We start from the raw sequence: 20,713 nt of genomic DNA on the forward strand, positions 1-20,713 counted from the left end.
TAAATAATAGGATATGAATTTAAAATGTTTCTCTTAATTTTTACTGTAGAAGGTGAAACAGAATCCTTAGTCTGGAAACACTACCAATTTTCTAGTAACAAAGCAAAAGTTCCTTGTGAGAAGTTCCTGACTCTTGTTACATCTACAGCACCACACTCACTGGAAGGTCACAAAGAAAAATATTGAAGTGGCCATTGATACTGAGGGACACACACACCTTCCTAAAAACAGAAACTGACATTTTTTTGTTTATTTATTCACATAAGTTTTCTGCAGAAAAAATTCTTTAAATAGAGGAGCAATTTTCTTCAATGCAGAGCAGCAGAAGCTATGAAATGGCTCTGTGTCATGAAACAGCATGTTCTAAATGGTATATAAAAATTGTATATATTTATATACATTGTATATAAATTTAATAAAAAGGTAGCTAAATTTAATAAAAAGGCAGTTCTATCAGCAGTAACCCCATATGGCTTGCATACATTAAAATTAGTTGAGAACTATATAAGTTCTCAGGAAGTCTGCAGGAACAAAGCAAAGCAGCCAAGTTTGTTACAGACAATAAACATCCAATATGTCAGCAACAATATCTAGCTCATACTTCAGTAACACACAAAAAAATTCTATTACATAATTTCTTCAATGGCTAAATTTAACTTATACTTTTAAAAGACAATTCATTTTCAGTTTGATCATTCTAATTATAGGCCTAACAAAGAAATTATTTCTTCTACATTGAATAAAATGGTTTATTTTTTCATTTAAGGCTTTGTCAAAAGCACAAAGATTCACATGAATGTAGCCTATAGCAGTGGGTCTGGACTATGTTAATGAATATAAATTATGCTAACATACATAATTAAATTCATAACTTCAGAAAATTAGGAAGTAACAAATGCTTCTCTAACCTGAGCTTTTACATGTTCTATATGACATCGATGACCCAATGGAGCTTTCAATTCCAAGATGTATCTTTCAACCAGATTAGCACTTACAAGACTAAAATAAAATATATTAGTTAGAAATATAGTTAAATAATTAAACATTCTATTAACTTAATATTCCATAGAAAAGAATAATATAAATAAAGAGAGTAAAAATAAAGTCATATGCCCTTACTGCTAAAGCCCTATTTTAAGGAATTCTAGTGCAATGGCAACTACAGTAGCAGTATGTTGTTTCAAAATAGCTAGACTAATATAAATTCCAATAGCTGTTACTGCACTGGCAAAAATCAATTTTTTCTATTTGATTTCTTATTTTCTTTCCTCTAGAAGAATAAACACCTCTGCTATAATATAAGCTGTATTCACACCAGGGTTGTTGGGGTTTTATGTCTGTTTGTGTTTTATTTTTTCCATTAGTTGCACTATGAAGAGCAACTACAAATGCTCTTGAAAACTTTTACCAAAAAGTAAACTAATTTTTATGCTGCACTTCAGCACTTCCAAACATTTTTACAGACATAAGAATTTGCTACAATGGAAATGGAAACAATGGCATATAATCTGAAGACTTCTTCAAAGTGATTCCTCCTTTTAAAAGGAAGTGGACCACCAGGATCTATCATCCAAATTTGGTAAGTTTTATTTACTCTCTTCAGTGTGAGAATCTTTGGCTCATCTTCAAAACATTTCATACAATTCAAAGAAGAAAATCATAAAATGAGCTGAAATGATCTGCAATTCCAAATACACAACAAAACCCTATCACATCATGAGAGGAACACAGTAGACCTGTATAAAATATACACCACAAATGGAATCACCAATATGACTACCTATTCTGCAAAACAAAAATTAAAATAAATCTGATTCTTTTCTTCAATTTATTATATTTTTTAATTTAAGAAGCAATTTTGAACACTTCAGGAGCAAGAAGTGATCAATATGTTTAACAGTTTTAGTAAGAAACAAGGGGAGATCTCATACAAAGATTTTTTAAACATCTATTGGTACACCTTTTTTGTAGTTCAACAGTTATTGATCTCATACCTGCTGAGAGTTGTTAGCAAATGTGTTTGTTGAAGAGCAGTTCCAGTATCTTTTGGCATGACAACCAGCAGATTGTGCAGAAGGCTGCAAACAGCTGACAAGAGGGCAGGTGTGACTACAGCGTGCTGTTTAGGCAGAGCAGCAGACGTGGGAGAATCATGTTGACTTGGAGATTCTGTTATGGTTGTATCACTTCGACCTAGATTGAGTTGAATTAAAAAAAAACCCAAAGCAACCAAAAGATTATATTACAGCAGTTATATAAACCAAGACTATTTGTATTTTTTTTTTAAACATCCAAGTGCTCCCTATATTTAAACTGTATATTCAGGAATGAATTGGGAAAAAGAAATGACATCAGATAGGGGAAATAGTTCCAAAATAAAATACCCCCTCTACCAGGCATTAAATATAGATAAGTGGCAAATTTGAAACGACATGAAAGAAAAATATTTTCATTTGTACACGGCCCTCTCTACATACATGATTATAAATATATTTTTTATATTACATTAGTTTTTATCTTTCTACATATGAAGAGAATCACATATACATCTTTGTCTATGTGTGTGCAGACACACTCCTGTAGGCATGGATGTATGTAAGAGCTCTACTATGACTGATGTGTTGAAAGCATGACTAGATGCCAGGAAGAGAACCTAAGTCTTGAGTTACATTTCAAGCAGGACCATTTTCACTTGCTTCTGTCAAATTTCATATTAAAGGAAGTGTTTCATGTTTGTCTTCTAAAACAACCACTAGAAGCATTAAGTGCTCCAGCAACATGCAAGCTGTGCAATGTACAGCATGGACAAATACTGAAATATGGGCAGGTGAATACACTGTACTTAGCATCAGGTACAAGACTCAAGCTGGAGTTACCTTGTGCCCTAAGCCGATCAACCACAGTTTCTGGAATAAAACTGGCTGAACTTGGAACTGTTGCCTGAAGCTCAGTAACACTCCCCAGTGATGGTGATGCAGACAGAACCTAGAAATTCATAAAAAGGAAACTAGTTGATTCTAGCTTTTACAGACTAATCTTTTATTTATATTCTGCTTTTGAAGGGGGAACAACCTAACATAACCAACAAAATCAAATACAATGTAAATATTACTGTTCAAAATCAATTGGATTAAATTTTGTCCATTATGTGTGCCTATATATATGATAAAAAACCCAGTAACTGAAACTGGGTGGGCAATATGAACAGTCTGAAACATTTCAGTTAAAAACTGATCAATGCCCATGTTACTGGAAATTCCTTCTCTTCATCCTTCTTTTTCATCCATATAATTGACTCAACCTACATTTGGATAAAGATAGAAAGACATTACTGAAGCATTTAAACTCAAATTTTTCATGGACTATTTGCTCTACTGAGAACATCAGCACTTGTCCCTTTGTACCGAACACACTCAGATAAAAATATCACAAGTGCATTTGTCATCAGTCAAAGTTGACGTCCCTGAGTCTTTTGAACTCTGGGTACTTCTCTTAACCTTAATCCTGTGATCCTTAAATGCATTCACTTAAGTGAAGATATGAGATGTTTAAATGACAGTAGGTAACTTTACTGGCATAATACCATGCTCCTCCTACCAATTCTGCATTATTTACATTATGAATTTTGTGTGTTTTCCAAAGTTCCTAATGCTCTTGCTACTGTGTTTAAAACCACAAGCCTGGGATCAGAAGACCCAGAATCCAGCTAAATGATGTGCTCTTGTTGCACAACAAGACCTGCAACTTGTTTCAGAGCACAAGACAAGTATCTATCACGTCAAGTCACTCTTTCACTTCTGGTTTTTATTTTCTAGACGGAAAATTCACATCAGACAGTTTTCTTCAAGAGTGTCACTATACAAAGCAAAGAATACAGAATGCTGGAGAATCCAACAAAATCCCAACAGAGTTACAACTTGAAGAAGGGCGTTATTAGAATTTTCCTCACAGTGAGCTTTCTAAGGAAGACTGAAATATCTCACAGGCTTGGGGCATTTTTTTAAGTTTTATAAGAATAACAGTTAGAATATATTTTTACCCAAGGAAATGTCAAAAGTGACTTAAGAGACAGAAAGGGTGCAGGGAAGGAAATCACAGATCACTCTGTTCCTAGCTATTGTATCCTTGCAACCTCCTTGTTGTAACTTCCTTTTCTCCCACATTTTCCTCGTCTCCCACTATTTTTCATCCTACAATCATGAGTCCTTCTTAAGCCTGCTCAAGTGTTCCTCAAGAAAAGTCAGAGGATTATTGTAACACATAAAACAAGCTACAGTAAGATCTGGGGGTGTGTCCAAAACACAGGATTCACATAGAGCTTGGGTCACGTAAATACCAGGACAACACTTGGCTGCATTATTTTCTTATTAGCAAAATGCAGTACCAAGCTGTACTGAGTGTCTGAAATTCAAATTCTATTTTGACTGCACAACTATAAAGAATATTTGTCAATCAAAATAAGTTACTTGAAGTTCTATGCCTGCTAATATAAATAATTACTAAAATCAATTATTTATATTAAATGAATCTATCTTGACACATGGCAAATTCTGCACGTATTCAGCACTGTATGTCAATTCCAAGCATTCTAATAGGTGAGAAAAACCATAAGAGTTTTCCTTACATAGCACAAACCCAAAATGTAACTCCTAACAGTCCATATGGTTCTCCTGAAAGAACTAAAACTTTAAAAGGATTTTAACTATACTGAGAGACATCTTAAGGATATTATTATGAATTATACAACCTTTCACATATTAGTAAACAGTATCAGCTACCTCATACAACTGTTCTTTCTCTATCTTCTACAATTCTCTAAATACTTTGGGCAAGAAAATAAAAACAAGTTCTCAGTTATGTTAAAAAATGAATTTTAAAAAATCAGCAAAAGCTTTATCTGGTTAGAAAAATATCATCTTCTTGCGCTGCTGGAACATTTACTGATAATTGCTTCACAGCGGGAAATAGGTTAAACCCCAAAATTTTCTGCTGTCATAACAGAAAACATACAGTAACACAATGAAGTTGTTTTCACACTGTTCTGTGTTCTGCCTTCCAGGAAAAAAAAAAAAAAAAACCAACAAAAAACCCCCAACGATATTACCACTTTTATAAATCACCTTTGACACGGATGAACTGGAAGTCTGGGACACAGTATTTAGTAAAGGATATTTACTACTGCCACCGTATTGTTCCTGGGAGCAATGAAGCATTGTGTTGCTCAACAGTGAAACTTTGGGAGGGGATATAATAGGGGAAGATGTTCTCTGTGTGTGGAGAGAGAGATGACAACTGCAGATTGGAACTAATTCAAAAGAATACAAAAATTGTCAGAGTGGAAACACAGGAGAAATGTGAGGGCTTTGCCATTTATCTACTAGATAGGAATGAAAGGTCTTTTCTTAACCTCTAGTACAAAAATCCCTCTGGCATTGCTTTAATAGGCTTGCTGTGATTAATTCTATTCAGTTCCCTTTTCAAAGGTTTAAATCACTTAACTGTACAGCACTCTGGTAACCACGGTTCCAGAAAATAAAGCACACATTTTTATAAAAAAGAGCAAGAAAATTTCATACGGAAGAATGGCCATGACTTAAAGTTGTCTGGGAGAGGTCTGTAGATCTCTAGCCCACATCATTTTTAGCTCAAGTTTTTAAATAAATACTCATTTTGCTAAGATGTCCTGGACACAGAACAGCCCTAGAATATTTATGCAGTGTAAAGCAAGTCAGTATCTCCATGCAGATTGGTGATCTCTTATCACCAATTGTATTACTAAACACAAACCAAACATGTTGGTTAAAACAAGAGCAAGGATTTGTCTTCTCTAATGATAATTTGAGTTAACATTTAAACTATTTATTCTATAAAATACCAAGATTATTAATCATCTCAGAACTGGCCTTTTTGCAGTATCCACATTCCAGTTCACAGAAAAATAAAGATAAATTTGACAAAAAATCTGTAATCCACTGGGATCTTAAAGACACAAAATACAGTGCATATGAGTTAAAACAGTACAGACAATCCAGTTCTACTGTCTTTTTCTATTACACTGAATTATTGATTTCATCCTCACACAACCATTTTTTACTCTATAAAACGAGCAAAATTTTATTTATGGTCTCTGCAAAATTTCTGACTCTCTTTTTTTTCTCGATTTTTCTTCCTGCAAATTTGGGGAAAATAATTAGGGATGGAGGAAAAAAGATGAAGCCAAAAAGTAATTTAGTAGCAACTTTCAGTTAAGGTCATATGACCCTAGGTGAAATCAGCTCATGATAGCAGACAGTTCAGATAAAGTACTGGTTACATGAAATCTGGAAGCAAAGAAAACTGATGGAATGTTAGGAATAGGAATCGATCCAGACATACCTTGATCAATTTTTTTTTAATGTTATTAAAATATCAGGGAAGAGTTTTCAATAAAAACAAATCTACTTGGTTTGAGCGCTTGTTCTCAAGTCTTTGTGGGTGTTTTCATCAAATCTGTGCCATGCACCTATAACACATTTTTTTTTCCCTTGAGTGAGACCTGCAGATTCCTTTCCATCTGTGATGGGGAAAGCACGCCATCTCGTGGGCTTGGAATAACATCGTCACCACCATCAACATCCAACATTTAGCAATAAACTTCTACAAACTTTTTACAATGACTTCATAAATATATTTCTTTACTCATACATCAAAACAGAAATTGGGCCAAACTGTGACCCAAAACTTTGAAGTCATATAGGAATAAATTACAAATGCCTGAGATTTCAGGATAAGCTTGAATTTTCAGAAGTATTTCTTAACTTCACCAGATAGACACTTCAGGTAACTGCCCTCTGAAACAGTTTGCAATCAGCATCCAATAAAGTTACGGACATTTTTTCTCCCAATTAATAGTGGCATTGGAACATCAGACTTTTACATCTTGCAGCTTGGAAATTTTCAATATGTCATGTCAGCACTGGCATTTTTTTAAAGGTAAGAAACTTAGTTAATTAAAAAAAAAAAAGTTTACAGCTGCTAAAAATGTCCATGAAGGATAAATGCAAATTATACTACCAGAAAAGACAATCCAAGTCTTAGTGTGACATCTTTGTACGTGTCAGGGACAGAAGGAAAACAAAACAAAACACAAACTTCCATAAAACTCCTATGGTTAGCTGTAAAAACCCCTAATCTTTGCCAGTGTGAAGTCTACAATATATGGAAGACTGATATAAATTAGTGTAGCTTAGTATTACACTGTACTTTCCACTGCTAATAATTAGTTGTCTATTTGTTGAATGGAATAGTAGAGTTAAGTCTTTGTGTTAAACTATGATGCCACTTTACATATATAAATATGATATATTCATTTGATCTAATAGATTCCAAATTATTTTTTCCTTTTTTATTTTTTTAAACTACTGAAGCTGAAGAAATTTAATTTAATGAACTTGTCCAATTCTTCATAAAAACTCAAGCACAATTTTAAGTAGATTAGACATCCAGCCCTGATAAGAATTGCTGCAACTTAATCTTGTCTTCAAGTACAATGAACAAAACAAGAGTAAATTTGTTCAACTTTCATTCCTCTAAGTAAGTGGCAATTTATTCAGTAAAAAAGTGATCCGGGAACAACAGCTTTTAAAAAAATCTGAGATTCATATGTAAATGTTTTTTAAGGAGCAATCATGATTGCATGTAAATCCTGATTTACATGCACTTTCATTTTTTATAGTTTTAATCTTCAAATTTGAATATTTGTGTTTAAAATAACCATGTGGGGCTGGGCTGGGGGCTTTTTGTTCTTCATTAATCAAAATCAAATTAATTAATAAAATTTCTGAAAATGAAAAATCAGTTTACAACTCAAGTGCACATTTTCCAATTATTAAAAACCTGCAAGATAACATTATCAGTACAAGGCAGCAATAAATTTATAACAGAGAATCAAAAGAGCAAGGAAATTATACTGGGGTAATACTTTGAGACAGAATTTCAATACTGTTTTTTCTGTTTTTATTTTTACCATGTTCCACAGCAAAATTGAGCATAGAAATTTTAGCCAGTAAAAAAAATATAGGATCTTGTGATTTATCACCCTTTGTCGTATCAACACAGGCATCTCCTTAAGACAAAAGAAACTTCTAAACAGGGATATTCTGGCTTCAGTAAGAGATTAGATGATCATTCATAAATGAAAAATTTTTGAATATGAAACTAAAAAATGGATTTTAGTGCAACATTTCAGAGTTTTTTTGGATCTATACTTCAGTCTTTGAAAAATACATTCTTTTTATCAGGTAACTAATGAACGTTATAAAAGCTTCCTCCACAGTCTACTCTGGAACTGAAAGAATGTCTTTCAATTTCACCTCCTTTATCCTTGCCATCTTCAAAGACAGCACATGTGTACTGCTCTTCATTCCTATACACATCCTAGCCAGAAACAAATTTTTCAAGCAGCCACCTGCTTCCTGTTTTCCATGTCTGTTTTGGATCCTGCAAACACTTGTACCACTTTTCAATTCTACAAAAGCATTTTCAGAATACAGAGTTTATTATGGCACAGGATACCCAATGCATTTATGTGACTTTGATTGATCCAGCTCTGTAGCTGTGTTGTGTAAATACAGCTTCACTCTGAATGGACAATTTGGATAAAAGCAACAGAAGTGACAACCAGAAATGGAGACGAGTGCATTTTGTCAATAAAGCCAATTACAGAGTAAACTCTAGAGAATATGTCTTGTTGTGGGAAGATACAGAACTCAGTACTGCCTCATGTACTTAGCTAGTCAAGGCAAGCTACCTTGTTTATTTTTGATCAGGTTAAGAATCATGAAAGGATTTTTTTCAGCATATTAAAGCTACATTGGAGTAAATTTCAACTTAATTTCACAGCCAACTTCTGACTGATTTCAGGTTTTGTGTTTTGCTGGACTTCTTTTAACAATTTTAAGAGTGCTACTTATCTTGAAAGCAGTTCACAAACAACTTTATATTTAAAATTAATAGATTACTCTGTAAATTACCATAGTTTCAGATGTTGAGTGAGAATGTGAAGATTTGCTCTGACTAGGTGGAGCCTTCCAAAGATTGAGAGAATCATCAAAATCTGTAGGGCAACAAAAATAAGAATCAAAATTACTGTAAGATCAGAAAAGAGAATAACAAGCTTTTTAAAGGATTGTTTCAGTGAAAAAGTAGCCAACCATAGCTATTCTTCTGAAGATCTCGGAACATAAGTTTTTACACACTGTACCTATGAAATCTTACGTATCAAATTCCCTGAATAATTAAAAGAGATTCAGTGCAACATATAGCAGTCTAGAAAAAGCTGCACACTTCATTCAAACTGCAGTTGCACAGCCTTCAGTTATTTCAAATAGCTCAGATTTAGTTTTAGTTAAAATGCAAGAGTGCAAAAGTATTGAAGTACTATACTAGGATCTCAAAAAACAGATGTCCTTGTCTTCAAAAGACTTCACATTTTAAGAGTAGTTTCAAGAGGACCCATATTCATAAATATAACGAAGGCAGAATTAGTTAGTAAATCTGTTTGAGAATAAAAAGTGCCACAAATTTTATAGCACAAATTTCTCAGTAATACTTTTGTAGATGTCGTATATTTAGAAAGGAAAATAACAAAGAATAAAGCTAGACTACACAGTTTTGAGTGCAAAACCCACAAAAGTAGATGTCTTATATGTATTCTAATTACTAAACTGAACAACTTTATTTTTAACATAACATTGCAGAGAAGCTTTTCACATTCCTGAAAAACATGAGAAAACTAATAAGGAAAAACCCAACAGGATTTAGGCCCTGTTCTTCCATATTTAAAGAAAAAAAAAAAAGTTTCTTATTTCTAAAATACAGTATTTTCTGGCTTTGCTTTGCAATGACTGATAAAATGTATCTCAATTGCTCACTGAAAGTTGTACCCTTCTACATTTTGAGTTACTCTTAGATACGATATTGCGTCAGCTAACAGAACTACTAAAAGGCACAAATAAGAGGCCCATGGGAGAAGTAAAATGTGTTGGATTGAAAATTTACACTTATAGATTAAAAAAAAATCAGACACTGAAGAAATTGAGGATTTTTATGGCTGGAATTTTGTGTACTACTGAGGTATTTCCCTCAGTGAGTTAACCAAGAATGCTTCTTTTCCTTGGGTTTGTCATAAAGTCATAACTTAGCTGGGGAAGAAACATTCCTCTTCTGCTCATGCCTCTGGAACAGGTTTAACAAATGCAGAATCCAGCAGGATGCTCAGCCTGGAATGTGCAAAACAACTCAAACAATATTTTGTAAAATTGTAGGTGGTGAACTGAGAGGGGGCGTCATGCTGCTTTTGGCGTTGAATTATACTAAACCAGCCTGACTCATCAACCCCAAAAGTTAAATATCATGACTTTATCATACCTGCCACTTCTTACCTAAAAATCCTAAAGCCCAGCTGGATTGAGACATATGACTGCTGGTCAATCACTTTAAATTCTGGAAGTCCAGTCCCACCTTCAAACAGCAGGTTTTTCTAAAATCCCCCTTAGAGTGTGTGTGGAGATTCCTCCCTGGGGTGGGGATGCCCCACAAGGACACTCCAGGCTGATCGAAAGAGATTTGCCCTGGGTCATTGGTATGGGTGAGTAACATCAATCTCTACTTAATAATTGCTTTGATATAGTACACTGTACTACATTAGCAGTTTTAGCTTCTATACTCTGCAGCAAACAATTCTGACTACGGTCTTTTTGTCTAGTCATTTATGATAGTAAGTCATTAATTTTTATATAAATATATCTGGTTTGCCATCCTTAATCCCACAGGATAAAGTTAGACAAAGGTTCAAACACATCTCTATAATTCCTTAGATTTAAGCCACTGAGAAAATCTGGGTCTAGGATTGAATCCAGCTGCAGCCAGACTTTTCCCCTTGCAGAGAAGGCAAGGGGGTCCCTCCTGCACCTTGTGACTCAGTGGAAGGGCTTCTCTAAACAACTTTGAAGTTCTTACTCTACCAATGGCACAGACTTAGAAAGAACTATTTAAATCAGCATCCTTAAAAGATGGAAATAGGGAAACTTAGGCCCACAAAAAAGGTAAGAAAAGAAAAACCTCATTAATTTTCTCCCCTGTGAAAGCTTTTACTAATTGATCCCTGAAAAATCCCCCTGCTTTCTAAATTTATGATCATCAGATATATTTGGACAAAAAACTGGATTCCCACAATGCATCATAGTGTGTCCCGGACTAAATGATTAGTCAATATAAAAGTAAGAATATAAAAGATATTCTAAGGGTACACAGGTTAAAAATAAACAAATAAATCCAATCTGAGTATTACATTTCATCAGTCTATGAATTTAATTATATCTGAATGTCTTAGAATATATCTTAACTCAGATTATTAGAGTCCATTCCTACTCATGTGACCTTGAAGTCGGACACATCAAGTAACAGGAATCTTAAAAATAGTTCATGTATTTCTTTTTCCCAAATTTTTCTTGTATGAAAGTTGACTGGATGTAATAAAGTAGAAATCGTTAGAGGATTTTACCCCCAATATCTTGCAAGAAAATTTACTGCAGAACCAATTACGTCTTTTCCATTTTTAACATTTTGAAGATGTAAATGACAGCACAGATCTTATTCTGAGCTGTGCTAAACTGGTGACTTATCTACTTAAATCCTCAAAGCAATATTTTGACTTCACAACATATTTAAGTGCAGGTCTTATAAATTTTCCATTCCCTTTTTATTAAGAATTATTGGAGGTAAGTAACTCAAAACTACAACTTATTTAAGTAGGTTTCAAATACCAGACGACTACATCAACATCACTTACCAGTTATACTACCTTTTTCTGCGTTGAACTTGTCTTCTTTGTAAGAATTCAAACCAAACATGTAACATCCTAGGTAACAGTGTTTCAACATCTGATTCACATGCTCATAGAACTGGCAGTGATACAAAAGGGCTTTAAGCGCAGGTTTTCCTGTCTGAGAGAGGCCAGATTCCTCATCATGTACACAAGGACCCTGAAGATAAGAAATTCACAGACATCATTACTTTAAAGAAATGTTTTACATAGAATCAACTGTCAGAAAAACCCACCTTAACTAACGCTAATGCTGTGTACATGTGTGTACACTGGTTTACAGGCTGTAACCAATAAATTCCAAAAATGAAATGCAGATTTTAATGATGAGCTAAATCATAATATTTTACAAAAGCTCGCATGACTCAGCAAAATAAAATAGCTATTTATCTCCTGAGAAGGGTGCTAATGGTTAAGTAGAAACTCATGAAAAGTTGTAAATGACCAGCTTCAAAACAGTAAATGTATCAGTAGACTTTACAATTTTAATGTCTCATTTAATTCTACTTACAGTTATCAAGCAATGAAAAAGTTTTCCTTAGGCAAAAAGCACACTCATACTCAAATAAGACTAAATATCCTGAATAAGTCATCCTGCTCTAAAGTATACTGTCATTATGCTACATCTAGCTATGTCAATCTTCTATGAGAAAAGATTTCTTTAGAAAACAAGACATGAACCAAAAAAACTCTCTTTGAAGTATGGGCTTGAATTATGTATTTTGAAATACTGACATCAGGGAAACTTCCTAGAGCAGCGGATTTATACCTTAAGATAATGGATTCTAGTCATATTTCAAATAAACAGTTTAAGTTGACTGCCTTTGTTAAATGTTTCTTCAGTGTTTTTTCCATGCTAACATAAAACCCCAAAAGTTCTATTAGGCTACACATAATCTGGTTTAGACTGACCATAAAAATTTGAAGTGCTAAGAAGGCAGAGAACTCAGAAAAATTTGAACTAATTACATACAGAAAGGCAGTTTTAGAGGGCATCTTGCAGGAGTTCAAAAATAAACTAGCTAAAATTATGGGAAGAAAAAGTTTCAGTGCTAATTAGAAACTTTCTTTGGCAGTCAGGAGAGAGCAGAGCTGGATCAACTGAAAATAAGAAATTTGAAAGCACAATTTATCCCCAAGAGGTTCTCCCCCAACTCCTTTATTTACACTGAATACAAGTTTATTTCCCAGTAAAACAAAACAAAACCCAAAACCAGATACAGTAGAAGCAGTAAAACTATTTTGTATTACAAGACAATTTATCACCTAAATTTAGATGGTTACTCTCATTCTTTTTGTTTTCTGTAATACAAAAACTATTTTCACTCTTTGCCTTTTACACCAACTAGTGGAGAATGAGATATGATGACCAGTTTGAGGCAGAATGTAGAATTTCAAGTGAACTATTTATGATGAATTATAAAACTCTACTCGTACACTGTCAGCAATCAACTTAGACTGTACTGACTATGGCAAGTTCAAACTTAGGAAATACTGATAAATTTAGTCCGAATTTTACTACCCAGGATTGTCTTTGCCAGTTTCAAAAGCCACACCAGATACTTTATTGTACAATGGGGGGGGGGGGGGGGGGGGGCTTGAAAGATTTCCTCATCAATTACCTTGACAGAGTCCTTTGACTTCAGTAATCTTAATACAGTCTGCTGTACTCTTAAAAGTACTTTACACAGGTTTACTCATGACTAAAGAGTGGTGTAGGAAATATTTTAAGTGACATAGCAAAAGGAAATAATATACAGCAGATCAACTAGACAACATTAACACTAGAAACATTATCATGAAGATACTGGCCTACAAACTCTATTTATATTTCCTTTTCCAGTCCTATTTGCCTAAGGGATAAAATGGTAATGTTTTAATTTGGCTATGGCACGGTATTCCTACAATTCACCAAGATCCACTTAACAGCCCTCCTTTTCTTCCTGGCATCAAAGGAAACAGACAAATCACCTCATTCAGTGCAAGGGAAAAATGTTACACTGAAATATAAAATTTGATCCTGGTGGTATCTTACAGTTTTAATTGTTGTTTGTATTTTGAACAGTTTCAATTTACCAGTAACCATAAAGTGTTGTTTGATAATATCTTTCAGCATGAACACTTTCTGACAAGCGATTTCCATTAAATTGCAGTTCTTAATAAGAATCATGTTGACTCAAAGCTTCTTTTAATTGCACTGGAATGCATCCAGGATTGTGCAACTGGATTCAATTTTTGTCACTTCACCGTAGTAACTGAATTTTTTTTTAAAAGACCAAACAATAACTTTTAATAGAGTCTATATTGACAAGTCACAATGATGGCCCTTTTGTAACCCCCTACTACTATAAATTTAAGTCATTACTATTTATATTGATAAATTAGAAGTAGTAAGACTGAAACAAAGGCCAGATTCGTAAAATTGCTTCCAGATCTTCCTTTATGATCACATGTAAAGAAAATTCAACTCTGCAAGAAATAGCATAATTGATTTTGGGTGCAGCAGAATCATAGATAACTTATCCGAGAAAAATAGCTGTAATGCCTTTCAGCACTAACTTGAGCTTTTGCAGAAAGGAACAGATTAAAAATGTTATTGCTGCATCTGCAAATTTCTTCAAAAACATTGTTCCCATGTAAGTACAATCTCATACACTGGAAGGAGCAAGATAGGCATTAAAAACAGATATCAAGGTCAAAAAAATTTGAAAGCTAAGATCCAAATATCCTTTGTTGAGAGTAAAATAAGATGACTGACTCAAGAGCAGAACAGAAGTCTCCAGGGGATCTTATCAGTTTGATAAATATCTGATGAGAAAAGGTAAAGGGAGACAGACTCACTGGTATCCAGTGACAGAAGAAAAGGCATTGAGCAAAAACTAAAATACAGGAAATTCTATTTAAATCTAAGAAAAATGTTTCCCTCTGAGGGTAGTCAAATGTTAGAACAAGTTGCCCAGAGAGATTATGGAGTCTCCATTCTTGGAGAAATTCAAAATCCAACTGGAAACAGCCCTGAGCAACCTGGTCTAGTTGAGCTTGCTTTGAGCAAGTGGTTGTCTTCAAGAAGCATTTAAATTGACCTAAGTGACAAACTGCTTCATCTTTCTTTCAAAACATTTTATAAACATCATATTCACAGAATTTCTTCTTCCTCAAGCCCCTCAAATCATATTTTACCTGAATTCCAAGTGTGGGTAAAATAAATTATTGGCTTCTATTCTAAAACATTAATGATATACCAGATAAGTAAGCAAGTTTCCTAGGAACCCAAAGACACTACATTCATGAAATGCAACATACATGTAATCTAAATTTGGTTGTTTTATTGAGCTTGCTGGAGGTTTGAGAAAAGTTTGTCTATTCATTTATTTCTCTTTCCAAAATGTAACCTTAGACATGCAATTTTTAAAATTTATATTTTATAGGTATTCTGATATAACTTTTCATATCAAATGACATCTCTCTGCAACACTGTAACTTTTGTCATCAAATGTAATAGTCACTCACTTGCCAAATACAATCTTTCGTGTCTTCATCAGGGATTGGAATCACAAGTAGATTTTGTAGAATAAAAGCAGCCTGAAAGAAATTAAAGCATCAATATTGCCATCTAGCCATCACAGTTCAAAAAACCACATCAGATTGGATAGAACAGTCTACTTATTATTCTACTGCTTTAGATATATGCTGAAATAGACAGAATTTTCATGTCAGTGTTGGGAAAAAATAATTAGAAGGATATAACTTCAAAGCCCTCAGACTTCACTTACAAGAGATATCATTAGAGCATGGCACAAGAGCAGGCTGGTATAAAAAAAGACAAGGAACAGACAGGATAGAAATCACAAGGGAACAAATTTATTTGTTGATAAATTACTTTCATCACTGTTTCAGTCCAGTCAATCCTGCAGAACAAGCATTACAAGTACAGGAAGTACTAGGAGAAAAGATTCCTAAACAGAAAATCCTTGCTAACTGTTTATGACCACTCACTCTATTGTCCTTATTTTTGGGGGGTTTTAATTATTATAAAATAATTGGGACAATGTGGTGAACACATTGGACAGTGACACGTTTCAAATATTTTCCTTTATAAATACATGGCTCGTTTGTTTTTCTAATTTATATTACACACACTTCACATATCTATCTGTACATTGACAAAATATTAAAAAAAAGTAATTTCAGTCCATCTTTTGTCAATGATGTGGATCTTAAGAGACTATAATTAAGAGACCATAATTTGGAGTTAAATAAAATAATGAAGGACACATTATCAAAGGCATTTTGAGATATAATTTCAAATATTACTTTGGAAAATAAAATTAGTTGAGCAGCAGAGCTGAGAAAAAAACAAGTCACTGAGTGTCAGAGTTTTTATTTCTTATTGATTGGAACAGAAGGAAAGCCGTACAACTAGAGCTGTAAAAAACGGCAGATAAAGTGTACAGAGCTTAAATTCATCGATATATATATATATATTCTATGTGTTGTTCTACCATAATACAGACTTTCAGTTCTCACCAGTAAACCTTAGTGCCTAGAGAAATTAGATTCCTTCATGTCTGCAATGAACAGATAATTACTGCAGATCAGGTGATGAGCTGGTACCAAAGCATTCATAAATGTTACAAAGAAGCGATTAAAATCAGGCTAATTTTTACTTTAGCAATCTATTTATCTAACTGAGTAAGCCTTAGGAGTTTTTAGGAATTCACTTGTATTGTTTATATAATTTCTGTTTTGAAATAAGTAATCTGTATTTGATCCTTATTATGCAATTCCTAAATCAGCAGCCAAACATATATATTAATCAGGTAGTGTTTGACGTACAAAGCAGCAGGTGTTGTGCAGCCTCAGATACTAGATATATACAATCAAAAATACAATTTTTTTTTTCTCCATAATCAAAAAGAGCTTGTCAATCTACAACAGCAGAAGGACACAAGAAACATACCTCCCTGCGTACCATGCTACATTCAGATTGATCCAGAAGGATGTTTATCACTGTTCCCCACAGGCCTCCTGAAATATTCTGGCAGCTTTCTGCTAAAGCAATACATCCCATTTCAAGAGATGTAAGAGCTGATCCTATTCCAAGTGCTGTAAATCTGACCTAGTACACATAAGCACAACAGAAAGCAGTATTTCTTACAGTAATTAGCAATACATTTTTTTCATTATTATTAAGCTGTATCAACTGAATCTGGAGCTTAAGGGAATAACTTCAAAATAGCAACTTCTTCTCCTATATTTCTCTTGCTCTCTACTCATAATCACAACAAAGTGAAAAAACAACATTATTTTCAAGTATTCAAAAATAAGCAAGATAGTCTTTAATATTCTTCATATTTTACAATTTGAAAATAGGTCCATTTCACAAACTCTCAATTTAACAGATTCCTATTAAATACATCTGCTCTGAATTTTTAGTTCACATAAATGTTTCTACTTTGCAGATAAGTTACAGCAATGACAAGGAAAACTGCCTATGAATCATGATAGTGAGTGACTAATGAAAGCACAGAAGATACAAGTAAGGATTTCTTAGATGATGTTTATATGGAAACACTCTCCCTACTGTATTATTACTGCTATTTAGGACACAGTCAGTAACATTTTAAATAATTGGAAACAGCAGTTCTACTATTAAATACACTAATGAATTGAAAATTTACAAACGCTTAAGGTTCAAAATAGGATATGAAGTCAATATCACAGTAACAAACCTCAGGATCTCTATCTACCCATAAAGGAACCAGCCATGCCAGACCTAGATGAGACGGAACTTGTTCTTCACTGTTATCATACGGCAGAGACCAAAGGGATATCCACTCCTGATTAGCAAACAGAAAACAAATTAAGAAGTTTTTATTAATCTTTCAATCCATGACAGTGTATTAACAGTGTGAGCTACCAACTGCTACTAAAACACTTTTGTATAACACTAGCTCCACAGAGGAAGAGTCATTCTGTATTTCTCTTTCCATAAGGATTTAACTCTAACTCACATGATTGTAAACAACCGGATTTTAAAATTTCTTTGAGACAAAAATTATTAGTACAGTCTAAACAGTAACACTGTCATAAACACAGATAATGACTAAGAAACACAAGAAAATAAAACTTACCATTATGCTACTATACATACTACTCTATAACAATGATACTAAAAAAATCAATTTGAGTCCACTCCTTCATCCACGCATCTGTGTTCGAAGACTTTGGAGGCTGCTGTCTCCCTTCAGTGTACTTAAAACTCTGTACCCTCCCAATTTTAATAAACCCTTCTAGTACCTAATATCTTGAAAAAAAGGAGTAGAGAACTGAGGAAAGAGACACCTGGAATTTTGAGAAGTAGGTATACTGCAACTTTTAGTTACATGTGTGCCTGGTCATAATGAAAGATTTTCATTTGTGCCTATCACAGATATTAGTGAGACTGGATTTTAAGTCTCTAAAATAATACTGAGAATTGTCGAATTTGCTTCAACTGCTTCAGGACAAAGGCTATTTTTACAAAACTGACAGGAATCTAGCTCTCAAACACATACATGAACACACAGCACAATATGAATTTTGCTAGTATGTAATGATAGCTCCTTTTATCTGGCAATCCTTTTTCCATGTATGTACATATTCTTTCATATAGACATATTCTTTCATATATATACATATACATATGTATATATACATACATACAACTTTGAAAGCCCTACACACGTGAATGTTTAACCATAGATTAGAAAACCTGTTGTCTGTGAGGCTGAAGAAATAATGATGTTATCAATTTTTAAATTTATTCATCTTATAGAAAATCCAGATTCTTCATTATTTTATAAAAAGAAAATGATACTGATTCTGAAAGAAGGCTTTTCAAAAACCACAGAATTATTTACAAAACAATTTCAGTATGGCTAGAACTAATTCTTCATCTTTTTTGTATACTATTGCACTCTATCTTGTACATTTATCTAAGATTATAGACCAAATGAGATCAACGTGGGGGTTTTTTGCATTTTGTGCTTCCAATTGGAGGGGAAGGAGGAGCAAGCAGTAGTGTGGTTTTAGCAGGACTATTGAGTTGGAGAGTACCATCCCTAAGTTATCACTGAACTTCAGCAGTTAAAATCTCTCTGCACAGCCCTCAGCAGTGACAAGACGAGGACAACAGGAATGCACTCACCTCATCCTTGGCTTGAGCCATCATTTCGTGAGACAAGTGGAGCAAGCAAAGGACTGTGCTTTTTGTTACTCCTTTTCCCATGAAGGACATGGCATTTCCCCCCCATTCAACATAAAACGATGAGATGACCTAAGAATGAAGGTACAAGTTCATAATTGTAAACAGTACACAGAGTACAAACTGTCTTACACACTAAATCATAATTTAAACTCATGAAAAGGTGATAGATTTCTAGCTGAATTGCAAAAATTTCTTTATTTCTGAGGCATTTGGTCTTGTGATGATTTCCTATACATTTAAACTTCTTAACATCTGTGGCTTTTATTTTTTTATTCAAATGAAGAATACAATCAAGCTTAATAGCACAGCTCTAAGTTGAATAGAAACCTGAAAGTTTCTTGTCGTGGACCTGAAAGCTCATTTATTGTACCCAGGGTTTCTTTTGCCATGTCTGGAATTAAAAATAAAATTTCTTTTCAAAATTCAGTGTTCAAGAGAAAGTCTCATTTATGTATTTTATTAGGATTTCAATAAATTTATCATCTTTCTAATCTAATTTGTTTATCAAATACTAATAAACAGAAATAAAGGCCACGGGATCATAACATAAACTGACCAAATATGTAACCACGCATATTAAAAGCCATGCTGCTTTTAACAAAACATGCCCCAAAATACTTTTTTTTTTAAAAATAACCTTAGAAGATATACTTCTATATTTACAAAATCTTTTCTCCACAAAACATAGTGATTTAAACCTCTGTATTTTTACTGCTGATCTTTCTTTCAGTGTCCCAACCTACTAAAGTTTTTTTATACCCATTTTCTCCGTTCCTTTCCAAAAGAAACCTACATTTACTTTCATATTTAGGCCAAATAAAACTACCTAATTCTTTTGAACAAGAGCTTATGCATAAGAAGTTGAGTTCATGCTGTAATATTTATTTTCATTTTTTCCAGTAATAATCTTTCTTTGGCATGACAACATCTATAACCTTGGTGCCATTTTTAATCTAGACTTCAAGTCACAGAGCTCAGCTAATCAAACAGGTCTAAAACATTTCTTTCTGCTTAAGAAATCTCAGCAAGTTAAGACCCCTAAAACACTTTTTTTTTTTTCATCAGATATATTCGTATTTGAAACTAAAAACTTCTAAATTTACATTACTGAATATGTGTTAAACGAACTGAGAGTCAGAACTATGCTTTTCTTTTTAAGTTTAAGAAGACAAGGGTTTTCAAAAGATATAATTTTAGGAGCAAAAGCTGGTTGTCTACCACGCCCATGGACACAGCAAACAAATAAGAACAGTGAAAATCAGAATGAAATTTTGTCTTTCCAACAACTGCAGCATCTTGAATTACCTCTTTTCTGCTTTCTCTGTGTTAACAACCTACCTAACAAGCTAACAAGAAGCTATCCAGAATTTTTCCTTAGAATTTTATTTATTAAAAAGATCACATACTTTTTTTATCTTGCTTAAAACAGCAGTCACTTGGTATTACCTCTTAAACCAATGATGAAAGCACATGCAATACAACCAACCTTCACAACCACAGACACACATCACTCAAACTAGTCTCCATATCATTCCTATTTGCTTTGCAGGAAAAAGCATCTTTCCCACACCTATTGCTAGTGATGACATTCACTAAAAGTA

The 20,713-nt window shown here is 33.6% G+C and overlaps 1 protein-coding gene across 2 annotated transcripts in view; it reads right to left on the minus strand.

The window, feature by feature from the left end:
• Window positions 1-20,713, minus strand: part of RTTN (rotatin) — an 81,167-nt gene that overhangs the window by 23,622 nt on the left and 36,832 nt on the right. Inside the window, exons 29-37 of one of the 2 annotated variants that reach the window (XM_066184329.1) lie at window positions 19,053-19,181; window positions 17,596-17,703; window positions 16,824-16,982; window positions 15,374-15,445; window positions 11,843-12,023; window positions 9,012-9,094; window positions 2,877-2,985; window positions 1,995-2,193; window positions 909-999 (exon numbers count right to left, since the gene is read on the minus strand). In XM_066184329.1, coding sequence (XP_066040426.1) covers window positions 909-999; window positions 1,995-2,193; window positions 2,877-2,985; window positions 9,012-9,094; window positions 11,843-12,023; window positions 15,374-15,445; window positions 16,824-16,982; window positions 17,596-17,703; window positions 19,053-19,181 — 1,131 coding nt within the window. Of the gene's footprint in view, window positions 1-908; window positions 1,000-1,994; window positions 2,194-2,876; window positions 2,986-9,011; window positions 9,095-11,830; window positions 12,024-15,373; window positions 15,446-16,823; window positions 16,983-17,595; window positions 17,704-19,052; window positions 19,182-20,713 lie in introns of both variants that reach the window. The other variant, XM_066184322.1, reaches the window with a different exon arrangement.

Source organism: Chamaea fasciata, unplaced genomic scaffold, assembly GCF_029207755.1.
Source record: "Chamaea fasciata isolate MVZ Bird 193981 ecotype frontalis unplaced genomic scaffold, bChaFas1.0.hap1 SCAF_1, whole genome shotgun sequence".
Classification (NCBI taxonomy): Eukaryota; Metazoa; Chordata; class Aves; order Passeriformes; family Sylviidae; genus Chamaea; species Chamaea fasciata.